The 15,298-nt window shown below is 37.1% G+C and overlaps 1 protein-coding gene across 1 annotated transcript in view; it reads left to right on the top strand.

Moving 5' to 3' along the window:
- Positions 1-15,298, top strand: part of LOC106458903 (MAGUK p55 subfamily member 5-A-like) — a 185,549-nt gene that overhangs the window by 126,748 nt on the left and 43,503 nt on the right. The window contains 1 exon segment of the mRNA XM_022385265.1: positions 13,967-15,045. Within this exon segment, the coding sequence (XP_022240973.1) occupies positions 13,967-15,045 (1,079 nt within the window).

Below are 15,298 nucleotides of genomic sequence, written 5' to 3'. Positions count from 1 at the left end.
ATACGATTGTTAACAACCGGTTCGTGGAGGTCATTAGATTCTAAGAACAGGTTCGCACGAACCGGCTGAATCCTACCACTGGATATAGTGTGATAGACATATTACATTCTTCTTTACTTTTGTACACAAGTTCTTAATAATATAATGATCACAAGACTTTCACAGTGAATTTCTAGGAGACTATTTTAAGGAAATTTAGTATTAAAAGATCACTTACTGAAATTATATGGGAAAATAAGCAGATTTACATTTACTGAATTGCCATTTGTAATAATATAAGGCTTAACTTTTGTAAAATGATGCATAACAATACCAAGCTCCTAAAAAAACGTTAGTGAAAATTCTTGAACAAAGTTTTTAGTTACTCACCGTGTGTTAGCACTTGATCAGTACATGATTAAGACACAGTGACATTGTGACAATGTCTGTACCCCCGAGCTACTATTATATTTTTATTCCTATGTATTACAGATTTAGAAAAAAAAGAAAGAAATTTGCTTTGTGAAGAAATATCGTACATAATGCAAGTTACCAGACAATAGTATTGTTACGTCTCCGTTTGTTAATTAACTTTCCGTAGCTTCGTTCCGACGAAACTTTAGCGACACAAGTCCTTACTTAATAAAACTGGTTTATTCTTTCCGAATACAACTTTACGATACACTTATTTTCAACAATCGCGTAAAACAAACGCTATATCAACGAACTTCAATAATACTCTCGACTGCAGTTCAATTACTCACTATCTACACACACATTACATTACCTTCCCGTCACGTTGTCACCCTCTTTTATATACCAGACTACCCTATATCTAGTAAATACTAGAGCATTCGCCAAGGTACAGGATAGTTCTAGAAAATTGGTGGCGCCACACCAGTCACGTGATTTCGATGACGCAACAGTATTCCAGAATGCAGATATGGGCTTCACCAGGATTTTCATATGAAGAGGTTCTTCATCGCACATGTTAATTATATTTCTGTACATGCATACTTACATACACAAAAAAGTGCATGTGTTAGGCTGAGCATTTGATGATGAACAAGTTATGTTGAAATAAATAATCATGCAAATTTTAAAAAATAAGCTGGATACTCTTTGATAGAGTGTTTAGGCAGAGTATTTGTGATGAAATTTGGTTGAATGGATGGCAACTGCCTGTTGTAGAAACATAAGTATAGAGGACCACGTTTTGAAAGTCTTCTGCCTTTCTGAAGACGAAAGGTGGAAGAGTGTCGAAACTCCGTCCTCTATGCTTGTGTTTCTATAAAAGGTAGTTGTCATCAATTCAACCAAATTTCATCAAGCTGGATACTATATTCATTACTTGAAGTTTGTGTACCTCACAATTATACATATGTAAGTTATTTTCAATAGTTATTTTGCACCTTATTATATAATATAGACATACTATTATTTGAGTTATTCAATCTAAGTACCACTTCAAAATATATGGGACTGTTAGGTGTGAACAAGCAGCCACAACTTTCTGAAATTGATTTAAATGTCTCAGCATAAATGAAAATATGAAGGATTTATCTTGGCTAGAGTGTGATTTTACGATATGGCATTGGCTTGGTCATGGTCAGTGTGATGTAGAATGGTGTGGTACTTTTCCCATTGACATTGTACTGAAAATCAGGACTGTTGGCAGTTTATTACTTTTGGTTGTACTAAGAGTATTTGTTTCATTGTTAACATGCAATTAGGTATGCTTCATCCCTTCCTATTAATGTTATGTGTGTTTCTTTTATCTACTGAAGAACTTTACCCAAATTTTAGCAGCAGAATGAAGTGTGCAACCAGACAGCATGCGCACACACACACAGCACTGTTTGCATAATTTCTCAAAGTCTCAACATAAATGTGATCACCATAAAAACTGCTTTAGGATAGTGGCACAAATGTGAGTAACAATTTGGTGGTATCCACTCCTTGTATTATGAAAAGTCTGGAATATTTCCTGCTTAACTGGTCTGTAACAAGATAGATCTTTAGATTGAGAAACCACATCTTGGTGGTTTATAATGAAGGTACAGCTCATCTTCATGCACAAATGCTACAAGTTACATACGTTTGTGATTTGTTTCTTGATCTGTAACTGCACCTTTAACCTTGCTACAGGGCAAGTAGTGCCAAAGCTATATCCACAACTTTCAGTTGCTCTTCCCAGGGTTCCTGAATCATTATCTGTAGAGTCCATCCACCAGTGGAATCATCACTTACCATAACGTGAATGTCACTGCTGCTTTAAAAATATTCACTCCCACACAGTATCGTTGATCAGGACATTTAATAAAGAAACAATTACTCACTTTTAGTGTTTTCATATTATGGGGAGATTTGATGATGTACAATAAAAATTGCTCTCTTGCAATATTGCTATCAACTCTTATAGATTTTAAAGGTCATAAACTATTTCAGTGACACAGTCCACACAATGGTGTACATCCTACCACAGAAGTTGTTTCAGTAATGTTTTATAAGTACTCCAACTCCAAGCAGATTTTCTTTATGATATGCACTACCTGAATTCAAGAACGAACAATGTATGATTGGCACAAGATTATAAAAAAAAAATGTTATTCCGATACAGTATCTTATCTCCTTTCACATGCATCTATTCTCGTTTAATGCTGCCCTCTATATACAAAGAATATTTTCGCATGCTACAAGCCTTGAATTCCCACTTACCTCACGATTAACGTAGTTCACAGCATATTCGCATGTAAACCTTCATGCGACACATATGACTCCCTCTATTCGATTCTACCAAACTATCACTTTTCATTAAGCAGATGTTTTCAGTTGTGTTCTTTTCACGCGTTGAGTTCTTATTTTTTACGAATTAGTGCTATGCTGTTTATCATTATTTTGCTACAGTTGGTTCTCTGTAGTTTTTGTCACAATAACTTACCTTTGTTAGTTAATTTTTTTCATCTTTTCAAAATTTTCACAGTCGATTATGAATTCAAAAGTTCGTGTTACGACTTCAGATCCCTTTACCACTACTTTGAATGTTGTTACACAAGCTTCAGGTCGGAGGGTCCCGGCTGAGGATGTTTCGGCCATCATTCATCAGAAATTGATCTTTATATGAGTCGACCTTCTTCACCCGACAATGTTCGGGTTCCTCCTATATTGTCTACACCTGTTCATGACCAGGAGGACTTTGACAGCCTTTTCCCTCCACTTCATTATGTTATACCTTCCCAAGCATCCCTCAGCCTTTTTGTTTTGCTTTATCTCTTTCCCCAATTTCTTACAATTCCGTTCTTTCCTTGTTACGTGACATACCATCATTAGATAGAGTACCTTGTTTTCCCTCCTTCACCTACCATCAGGATACATTCTGAACATTTTGTTTCTCAGTTGAGGGCTGGAGCTAGCATGCCTCGTCCTCCACGGGCTTCTGATCATTATGCTTTGGCTTATGATCAGATCAATCCTCTTTTTCTCGACTCCCAGCAGCTGGAGACACTTTTGCTAATGTGGGGGCTGAACCTGAGGATCTTATTCGTTTGTCTCAAACCCAGTTTTCCCCGACTTCATCTTACACTTGCTGCTTTCCTACAGTACTTGTCTTCCATACACCTACTTTCAGAGTCACTCCACCAATACCATAAGGGTTTTTTTGGGGGGATACCCATTCCCTCTACATTGGCGAGATTGTCCTCTTCGGCTCTATCCCTTGACATTTGGTTTCTGTGCTGTTGGGATCTACTAGAGAGGGACACTGTCTTGCTCCAGGTTCGTCTCCCTTCCTCATATATTAGGGACCTGTGGATGACTCCTTTTTCCATCAGTCTGTTTTTGGAGGTATTCCTGGGTCTTTAAAGTCCTGTGAAATCTGTTAGACAACACTCAACCCTTTTTTCTTTGGTTGCTCATTTGTCTCACTCCATTCCCATACCTGTTTTCCATCATGCTTCCTCCCGTCCTCTTCCAGTTCCTGCCACTAGAGTTTCGACGTTTCAGTATGTGTCTAAATGTCGGATTCATCATAGCCAGCAGTTCCAGTGACTATCAGGTGGTTTCTCGTTCAGTGGGGATTTGGCCAATTTCGTTCACCTGTGGTGAAAATTCACTCCCAATCTGTAGGCGATCCATATTTTGTCAGATGGCCTTTTCCTTTCCCTTCCTCCATTGTCTCCTGTACCTATATCCTTCCTATTACCTCAGGATCCCACTACCAGTCAGTGTCTCTCCAGGTCTGTACAGACTCTTTTATCTCATTATCTACCCTGTCAGCCAGCCTTCCCCAGGCTTTTACTCTAGGCCTTTTGTCATCCCCAAGAAAACTGGGGACTGGCATCCTGTGATCAATCTGTCCTGCCTCAACCAGTTTCTGGATCTTCCTTGCTTTACCATGGAATTATTTCTCAAACTTTAGTGGGCTTTTTCTCCAGGTCTGTGGATGACCAAGGCAGACACCTCAAATGCTTATCTCCATATTCTTGTTTCTCATCGGTCCCGTCACTACCTTTGGTTTGTCCACTATGGAGTTGTGCATCAGTTTTGCACTTTACCTTTTGGGCTTTCTTCAGCATCGTATGTCTTTTGTTGGGTAATCAAATCATTCGTCTGACTTATGCATGCTTGAGGGTTGCACCTCTACCACTACTTGGAAGATTGGCTCCTGTTAGCTCATTCTGAACTGTAGTCTTCTCAACACACTCGTTTGCTATTGACAGAAGCAGCTCGGGTTAGTTGGATTCTCAAGCTGGAGAAGTTTTTCCTAATGCCTACCCGATATTTTGTCCTCTTAGGTGTTTTTCAACACTTACCTCAGTCAGGCCCAATCTTCTACACTTAATCTCCATTCAATGGAGCTGTCAGTTCTCCATGCCCTTTCTGTACCCTCTCTTTCTGCATGCGAGGTTCTATTGCTTTTGGGGACTGGAACTTCTAAGAAGAAAGCAATTCTTCCCCTAGGTCAGGGCACATATGCATTCTCTCCAGTGGACATTGTGTGACCAATGGAATCTTGCTTGGGGTCCTTTGGACTCCCCAATTACCTTTCCTCCTTCCCTCACAGATGATCTTCATTGTTGGCTCAAAATGGACAATATGGCGATGGGGGTACCACTTCCTCCACCCTTTCTGGATTTACATCTGTCCACTGATGCCTCTCTCCATGGTTGGGATCATGGATCAGTCAGTGTGTGGCTTCTCGTCAATGTTCTCAGAGCAAAATGTCATTCAATCAAATCTTGGAGCTTCTGGCAGTATGATGTGTTTGGATCATTTTCTTCTTATTGTATGAAACCAACTCCTCATGATTCTCTCCGACAATTCCATGGCTGTCATGTATATCAATCACCAAGGTGGAACCCATTCCTGTTCCTTTTGTGGTCGAACATTAGAACTACATTATTGGACCCACATGCTACAGATATGTCTAATTGTATGTCATATTCTGGATGCTTTCAACCTCATGGCCGATCGTTTTTCCTGACCTGATTGGTTTTATCCCATGGAGTGTTCCCTCAACCCTCAGGCTTTCCACGGACTCTGCAATCAGCTGGATGTTTTGCCACTTCCCTCAACATCAAGTTACCACTTTTTTGGTCTCCAGTTTCTCATCCTCAGGCACTGGCAGTGGATGCTTTCAGTCAGAGTTGGACCAACCAGTATCTTTATGTCTGCCCTTCCATCAGACTCTTTTCCCAGGGTGATTTTAGTCATCCATTTCACTCCACGCCAGATCCTTCTGACTGTTCATTACTGGCTGGCACAACCTTGGTTTCCTTGTCTCTTTCAGCTCCAAACTACTCCCCCAAGACGTCACTCCATCAACCTTGGTCACCGGTTCTTTATCATTGTCTTCCAACCTTTTGCTGTTGGTCTCCTTGTTCTTCTAGTGGAGTATGAGAGTCCTTAGCACTTTCCAGTTCTGAGCTGCTAGGGTGGTAGACCATGGAGGAGTCCTCCTGAATGCGATCCTCTCATTTCAGTGGAAAGTAGGGCAGTGGTGATCTGCTGGTGTAGATGATGTTAGATCATCATATCATGTACTCCACCTCTTTGTGGTGGGTCTTGGTGATTGATGTTGCACCCAACTACTATGTGGTTCTATCCATGTTGTGCACATTTTGCAATTACACTCCTCCTCCATTTGGTGGGTCACAGAGGCTGGTGCTGCACCCAGCTTCTGTGCAGTACTATCCAGAGGGTGAAGTAAGGTATCTTTTACAGAGGGGATAGGGATAGTAAACAAGGTAAGCATACAAGGCTGGAGATACTGTAGATATTATTTACTCAATCTACAAATCCCTGTATTTTTATTATGATCGCTATTCCTATTTTTAAATTAACAATTTTTAATAATTTTGTTTCTTCATTTTTTATGTCCATCATAGACATAAATATGTATAATAGCAATACTGTCCTATTTGAAACAGTTTAGTTTAATGAACTATGTAGTTGGTCTATGATACTCTGTCAGTAAACAGTAACAACCTTTGGATTGGCTTCATGCAAATTAGATAGCTATTGCTCCTGATATCATAGCCACAATGTTATCTTTCATAGTGCTATTGTATGTATGATCACTATGATACATGGTGATCAACATACCACATGTTATGTATATGCTTGTAGAATACGTATAGCTGGTATATCTGTCTCCTGTTATAAGGAGTTTGTAAACTCTGGATTGGAAGGACTAATGAAATATTTTTGAATGGTACATGGATTGGAATTTGTAAGGTATGAGTTTTATACATCAATCCACATGCAGTGCATACTGGCTAGTATTTATATCTATATGTACATGCAGGCTTTATAGATTTTTTTTAAGTAATAAGCTGTATATATAGATTGCCATATGAATTTTTCAAATTGTATAGATGCATGCATATATACTCAATGCAAATATTAAAAAATGTCATAATAGCATATGTATACAAATAAGCATTTGAAATATTTTTTATAGCTGTTATATTTCCCCATCCTTTTACTCCTCTTTGCTGGCCATAGTAAGGTTCGTCACAGTTTTGGTGCAGCTCACCAGATTTCCTCTTCGAGTAACATTCTGCACATTCTACGAAGTCAAGAACGTGTTAATTAACAACTATGAGTTGATTACATTAATATTCCCCAATCATTTCTGATGGAGTTTTGGTCTTGACACTTCTTTCACCCTCTTCCACCGTGATGACCCTAAATTCTGGTGGGCCATCTCTGCTGCATACTTTATCAGAAACTAATTATTTTCTAAATCAAATATATAGCTACAAAATATCTGCCTCACTTTCTCATACAATCACCATAATTTTTGGCACCTCCTGCCTGCTCAATTTTTGCCACTCCATAGAGTCAGTTTCAACGATGGCTACACTATCTGTAGTATCTATAAAATTCATAGTTAGGCAGTGTGCTCTATAATTTGACACCTAGGATCGTCAATCACTGTGATTGCAGGACCGATACTCAAAACTGAGCTTAATGCTATCTCTTCAACTAAGGCTTAAAGATACGTGTTGTGGGAGACTAGCCAATATGGTCATGATGATTTATTATAGCTATTGACTGTTTGATCACATTAGTTCTAGATGTAAAACTTTAAGATGCAGCTGGAGATTGTAATGGAGATTTGTTTAAGAATATGGTGAGCATTTATAGTTTCTGTGTAACTAAGTTCTCTATATATAATACATAGCAATGGGCATATATATATGCTTAGACTAAGACACAATCTCCAGTAATGCAGTAGAAAAACAGCCTTTTCAAATACAACATACATCTAAAACATCACTGTAAACAAACCTTTGTGTTTTTTAAAGTAATTATTCTATGAATGTGTGTAATAAAATTTAATCTGTTTATAATCTTTTTATTTTACTTCTTCAGTTCATACCTAATATAGTAGTTGGTTTCCTAAAGACACTGATTGTTTAGTGTACAAACTATTGAGTATCTGCATGTAACAGTTTATCTATAATTCCTGTTTCACTGTGTACTTAAGATTCTTAAAGGAACACCAGATATTTGTAAGAAAACTAACTTCAAGGGGTAATGATAACATCATTTACACTAGGATTATGATTTTTTTTAGATTATGAAAAATATAGAAATAACTTAAAATGTACCCTACACAATGCACAATGATCAGTTTAGTAATATTGCCCAGGTTTATTGTAATACTTGCACTCATTTTTGCTGTAGGCTGGTGGAACAATAATAATAATCATAAAAGAACAAATGGGTAATCCCTATTATGAACCACTATGGTTCATGATGCATAATAATGTATTCTACTCTGTCCTGCATCTTTAACAATGCTACTACAATTCCATTATCACTGGCATAAACATCCATCATTAATGCTAACATTAGAGCTTCTACCAAAATACACTTAAGTGACTGACATCTATGATCATAATCTTTTGTCCACCTAAAGTGCAGTTTGAATCTAGTCAGTAGATGATGGTACTGGAATTTAAAAATTGATTATAAATCTCTGATGATATGGCACAAAACCCAGGAAACTGTGTATCTTTCTTAATTATGGGTTGAGTCTAAGCTCTGACCATTGCAGTTTTTGCAGAGTCTATCAAAACTTCATCCTACAATTAATGCCTGTTTTTCTTATCTTCTGAAGAAGTATGCTTTGGTGTTTCAGCAGCAGACTGAAACATACAACCAAACACCAAGGCATCATCCAGGAATCTCTCCCATTGTATGTAAGCTTCATCAGTTGCTCAAAAGTGGCAGGTGCATTGTACAGGCCAAATTGTATGACACAGCATTTATACAGATTGTACAAATTGTGAAAAGCAGTTTTAGCCTACTTTCATCATTCAGCTTGCCAGTATCCAGAATATGATTTGATATGCTAAGCCATAAAGTATCTTCCAAAGCATTTGTTTTTTTGCAGGAGCAGAATGCATCAACTAGGACCATTGCATTAATTCATATAATATCAACACTGGAATTTGGTGTACCCTCCTTATTTTTGACATTTACAACTGGAGATAACCAATCACTCTAAAGGCAATATGATTCAGTTCATCAACATTCGTTATATCTTAAAGCTAGCTATACCTTAAGTGTTCCAGGAAAGATTACTTGGCAGTTGTTTTATAGATACACATCCCTCTATCTATGTGGTGCAAGTTAACCCAAATAGCTATTTGGTCCCTACAAAGAAATTTCCATATTCAGGTAGCAATTCCCTGTGTTCTTGTTGTTATGTTAAAAACAAATTGTTTGGAAGATGATCAAACACTGATCTCCAGCTTTCTGTCTTTTGTACATTAGCTCTCAAATGTGATGTGACAGAAGCAATCTTAGCTGTATAGTTAGTTTCACGTAACTCACTATGCCAATTATTATTCCAAGTGGAAGCTAAATAGCTGATGGTTCATAATTCCAGTTGAGCATCATCTTGTGAAAAATTATTGTTTGAGGAAGTGCAGCCTGCTTTCTGAATAACAACAGCATGTTTTATGCACTGATTCAATCATTGCAGCAGATTGCCATAATGCACCAGACTAAGTCTGTAGTACACATGAAACACAACTTGTGCAGTTGGGAATATTGTGATTTCCTCCTTAATATGTGCATATACAGTCCTCTGTTTTCTGTTGATGTATTTTACACAAGCAAAACTTCATCCACAGAATCAGAGTATTTAAACCAAGATCAGATACAACTACCATTAACCTGTAGGTAACAGATAAAAGATGGAGTCTGAGACTTGCCTCTCTACTCACATGAATAAATCTGCATCAATTGGCCAGTGTGTTGACTTCACCCAAAGTAGACCAGTGCTTTGGCAGCTCCTTCATTGAGAAACTTGATCTGAGTCTCTACTTTAATGGATGCAATCACCACCTAGTTCTTCATGAACTGGACTGACCACCACACCTTTGGACACAAGCTCACTGTTGGTTTTCTGAAGTCAGAGCAGTGGAAGCTACCTTTTGACCCTTCTGCATCTGCTAAATGAATGGTTGAGGAAACTGCACATTTCATTTATGCTATGGATAATTCCATTTATAGTGGTTTAACAGCTAGAACTTAAGGAGGTATTTTTGTCCTTCTATTCAAAGTACCATCTTTGGAGAGGTATTGGCAGCGGAAACAATAACTCAACTATCAAGAGAGGCAATGGGAAGCTCGTCACATCCACTGGTATCTATTATAGCTGTACCAAACTACCAGAATGTTTGCAGCTGAGTAGGCTTTGGCAGTGTATGAGCATTTTGTGATGCAAACATCTCGGGAATATGGTCAACTGCTTTAGATTGAGAGAAATAACTATCATATACTCCCATTGTGTACATTCCATCTCATGAGAAAAACAAGGAAGACATAGCTTCCAGGTATTACTAAAGTTGTGCATGAGATAAATGCTACTTGAAAACACTAGAGTAAAGGCTAAAGGATTCTCTAATGACACCTCCATGGGAAAGTTCAGTAACACCAGTAGGTAATAGCCTATTACATTGTGTAACCCATAAGAAAATGTCAAGACCTACCATAGTCGATTGAACTGCATGAGGAATACAGTATGTATTCTGAATGCATATGTGTATGTAAAAATGTTTGAAAATTTATATAAAGTAAACCTGTTCAATTTTTTAAGCTAAAAGAAAGAGAGCAGGGTATGTTCGTACAATACAATATTTTACTGTATGTGTATCTGTACAGTGACATAGTACAGCTTGTGATGTGTGATATTTACATAGTATATTGTCATGGTCTTATGTGATAAAATGTGCAACTAATTTTACAATGGAAGAAACCTGTTAAACAATTCATGTAGAAAGTTAAAACCTGAATCAAAAAAAATTTTAAAACCTAAATGGTGGTGCATCATTAATGTTACTTAGATAATAGTAATGTTGTTTGTTTTTATTTATTTATATTTTACTTGTACTGCTTCTTCCAACGATTCGAAGGAGGTCAAACATTTCTCTCCTCTTATTATCTAGGATATATAATTTTTCTGAATCTACGTAATAACCCTCCACCAATAAGAGTGTCACACAATTCTATTCATCGTAGTGCTCTCTCTTTTGTGCAGCCTTTAATCACTTCTCAATTGGCAGTCTAACTGGTAAGACTTGTTTTTGCTCGTGTCTTCTGACTGAAAATGTTCTCAGTTGATCAAGTTCACTGCTGATTATTAGGCAGAACATATTTTTTTTACTGTAAATTTTTGACTTTTTTGCAGTTTGAGAAAAAAGTTGGAGAACAATTTTTCCTAGTTAACTCCCCTGGTAATGCACTCACAATTCCACATGGCATCTCCCACAAGTATTGTTTCTACTACAGCTGGGTTGCTGGCCACTTCAGTGGCAACTGAGCAAGTTCTATTTGCTCAGAAAGTAAAGACTCTGGTTTGTAGAGAGTTAGCTACTTTTATGCAGTTTTCTGAGTCACCTGATGATTGTCTTCACATACCAGGCGAGGGCTTGTCTGAACATGACAATGAGGATTTGGACAGCCTCTTTTCCCCTCCTGCCTATGCCTCACAGGCCTCCTTCCCCATTTCTAGATTTAATCAATCACGTATGTTATGTTTTATCCTTATCTCCCATTTCCTATTATTCTACTCCTGCCTTTTTCATTGACGAGCCCTTGGGTCAGTATTTAGTGTTTCTTCCCTCTCTGGATATTGGGGGTTTATGTGAGTCGTTTTGGGAACCAGTTGAGTTTGGGTGTCAGTATGCCTCGAATTCCACATATTTTAGACAAACATGCTGTGGTATGTCATTGTTCTGACTTTCCCTACTTAGATTCGCAGTGTTTGGAGTTGCTTGTCCCTTTTTGGTAATTGAACCTCACTACTTCGGTTTCCTTTTCCATGCTTACAATGGGCAATGTGGCTCAGTAGATTCATGCTGTTGAATTGTAGTCTGATTGTCATGAATTCAAGGCTGGTCCGTTATACTGCTGTGTTCTTGAGTAAGACACTTTACTTCACTTATTCTTAGTCTACTCAGCTGTATGTTGGGTACCAGCTCTTAGTTAAGAGTTGAGCTGTGATGGACTGGCATTCTGTTCAGAGGAAATGGGTCACTATCTAGAGTTTGACAGCACCAGTCCTATGTCCTTTTTAAAATCATCTAGTGGGACTGAGTTAGGTTTACAGACTTAAAATACTCAAATCCAGAGTTTGATTTTACACAGTGAACACAACAGGTAATCCATTGTGACATTTCTCTCAAATATACAAACAAATGATAATGTGGGGCTGATCCCTTCTTTGTTTCTGATCCTATTGTGACATTTTTATGTAGGGAATGTGTATACCTGGCTCATAGATGGTGCAGTCTCTCATGGGGGTGTTGCTTTCCATTTATTCGTGCACCCCCATGGTCTTCCTTTGGGTACTTTCTACACAGGGATCATCTTTTCACCAGGCCCTCTGCCAACTCAATGGGGAATTTTAGCTATTTGCGAGAGAGGCAAGATATTGTATTGGAAGTTAACATTTTCCTAAGCTGAAAATGTATTTCTGATAGATACTTACCTCTTCTCACATTTTCCACCCAACCTCCTCACTTCAGGTTCAGGTTCTGTATTTACTGCTCAATCTTGGAGTAATTAATGGCTGCAGAGAAGAGAGGGTGCTAGTGATGATAAGAGTTGTGTCACAGTCATATTGATGGAGGGCTGCTGCATGATCATTTGCATGATAGTATGCAGATGTCTCATGTGAGTACATGTGAGGGCAGATGGGAGTATCAAGGCTAGTGATACAATTTTGCACATCTAGAGGGTATTCAACAAAAGCTATTTGCAAGAGAAGGTAATTATCTATTGGAAATACATTTTCAGTTTAGAAAAACGTTAACTTTAATAACTCAGCCATCCCATAATCATCAGATATTAGTCTTCTGGTATTATTCCTCAAAGGCCCAACTCCCATTCTAACATTTTGCTTACCCTTATAGTATTTGAAGAAATCTTTACTATTTTGTTTTATATATTCAACCAACTTTTTTCATATAGTATTCTTTATTTCCTAATTTCCTGTATGATCAATTTTCTTTATCTTCTATAGTCCTCCAAATTTCTCACCATTGCAGTGAATTTAAATTTCTTATATTTATAATGCTTTTTTTATTTTACCCTTTATGAGATAACCTGGTGTTTTACTTCCAGCCACCATTTTTTGTCTATAAGGAACATGCCTATCTTGAATATTTAAGAATTTACTTTCAAAATTTTTCCACATTTATCAATGATCAGTATTTCCAACTAATTCAGTTGAACAGTTCACAGTACATAATTCATGACTCATCTCTTCAAAATTTGCTTTTTTGAAATTTTGGATATCTCATTATTCCTTGTCTCTATATGCAGCAAAGCATCAAATCTAAATGAGCAATGATCACTTGCATCCATATGTTCCCCAACCTCTATCCTTTCAACTATTTCTTTATTAGAAGTTAAAAATATACATATAGATTCGTAATTGCACTACTTCGTCTTATGTCCAGGATGTGCAAATACTGTTTTAAAATGAGTTTATCATTTCTTGATTTTGAAATTATATTTACATTGTAAAAGAAATTTTTAATCACAATTTTTATAAAGTGATATAAAAAGTAAGATCATAAAATATAACATTTCTATGCTTTTGAGTTAATGTTTTGTATGATGTGTACAGTTTCTTCAGTTTTGGAAATAATATGAAATGTAGTATAAAAACACAATAAGAATTTTTAATATAATTAAATACTAGTAGCATGAATCCCGGAACTATTAAATTTGTTCATTGTAATAACCCAGCACTGAAGAATAAATATTAGCATTTGAGGGATTGATGAAAATTTGAATACTGTTATTAAAACAAACCTGAGAGAAGGTTTTGCTGATGCATATATATATTAGTTAAAAAGAAAAACTAGTCACTTTAAAAGTAAAAAACATTTATATCAGCATTCATTTTTTCAATCCTTTTTTAATTAATTGTTCTTAAAACCTTATTGTAATATCTTAGCTCAAGATCTTGCTCAGAATAGTAATGTTCAAGATGCCTTTGTCATTGCTGTGGAGCAGCAGGCTCGTGAACGTTTGGAAAGGTTGTCAGCCCTCAAAAAGATCAAGCCTGTTGACATGACCAAATTGTCTCAAGAACTGAATGAATGTCCTCACAGTAGTCCTGAACTAAATGGTGTGATTGAAAATAATCCAATTTATGTTACATCTGTGCCTGAATTACAGAGTGCTACTTTAGAGAGAATCAAGCAGAATAAAGTAAACAACAGTAAATATTTGTCAGATGATTTTATCAGCAGAGGAGAAAGCTTTGGTGATGATCAATATCCAAGTGCCAATGGTCATTGTCAACCAGTATCATCAGTGAAAGACATTGAAGAGAAAGACCAGGAGCCAGAAGGTCATGATCAAGAGCTAGAACTAAAACAGGAAATTTTAGAAAGTAAAACAAATGCTTTAGAAAGCAATATACCTGATGTAGTAACTTTCTGTTCTCAGCAGGGAAAAGATCATTCTAAGCCTCTCTGTACAGATAAAACTTTTTCTGAAAACACAGTAATATTGGAGAAGGAGAAAGACTGTACTGTTACTACAGTGTCACCAACCATAGAAGCAACACTATTAGAGGAATCAAAATACAAGATGGAGGTAGAACAAGGTCCTCATCGAGAAATGGCAGTAGATGTGCCAGATTCTTTTGTAGGTGTTCGGAAAGCACCACCACGCTATCCTCCACCAAAACCAGTGGTAATTCCCACAGACTTGTCAAAGTTTAAAAAAGGTGTACCACCAGAACCACCAACAAGAACAACAAGTTTTGACCCAGGAAGAAAAAAACAACAGGAACCATATTCCAAAGATTCAAGAATTTCATCAGATGTGGATGAAGTACACACACCATTATATGGGGTACAATTAGATACTGGCAGTATGAAAAGTGGCAGTGTAGTGTACAAACCCCATGTTAATGGGCGGACAGTTTCCCCTCAGACTTCTAGGTTACATATGAATGGTGTTACTGAAGTTTCTATGGGAAAGAATGTGGAAGAAGAAAGGCTTGAAAGGATTCGAAAATATCAGGTAAGCAGTCTTTACTAAGTTTCGTACTGCAGCAATGTTTATAAAATTAATGAAAATTGTTCTCTTTTTGCTCTTGACTCTAGATTTGATAGCTTATACTTTGTATTAACTACTTAGGTTCTGTATTCAAACTATTTTAAATCATATGGTATGTTTTTTCCCTGGTAAATTTAATCAGTTTGTAGATTACTGTATGGCATATTATAACATATGCTCCTCTTTGGTTCTTAGAATTACTAATGTAGTTTTCTCC

The sequence above is a fragment of the Limulus polyphemus genome, unplaced genomic scaffold (assembly GCF_000517525.1).
Source record: "Limulus polyphemus unplaced genomic scaffold, Limulus_polyphemus-2.1.2 Scaffold531, whole genome shotgun sequence".
Classification (NCBI taxonomy): domain Eukaryota; kingdom Metazoa; phylum Arthropoda; class Merostomata; order Xiphosura; family Limulidae; genus Limulus; species Limulus polyphemus.
The sequence above is the reverse complement of the archived record's forward strand: the minus strand, read 5'-3'. Positions and strand labels throughout refer to the sequence as shown.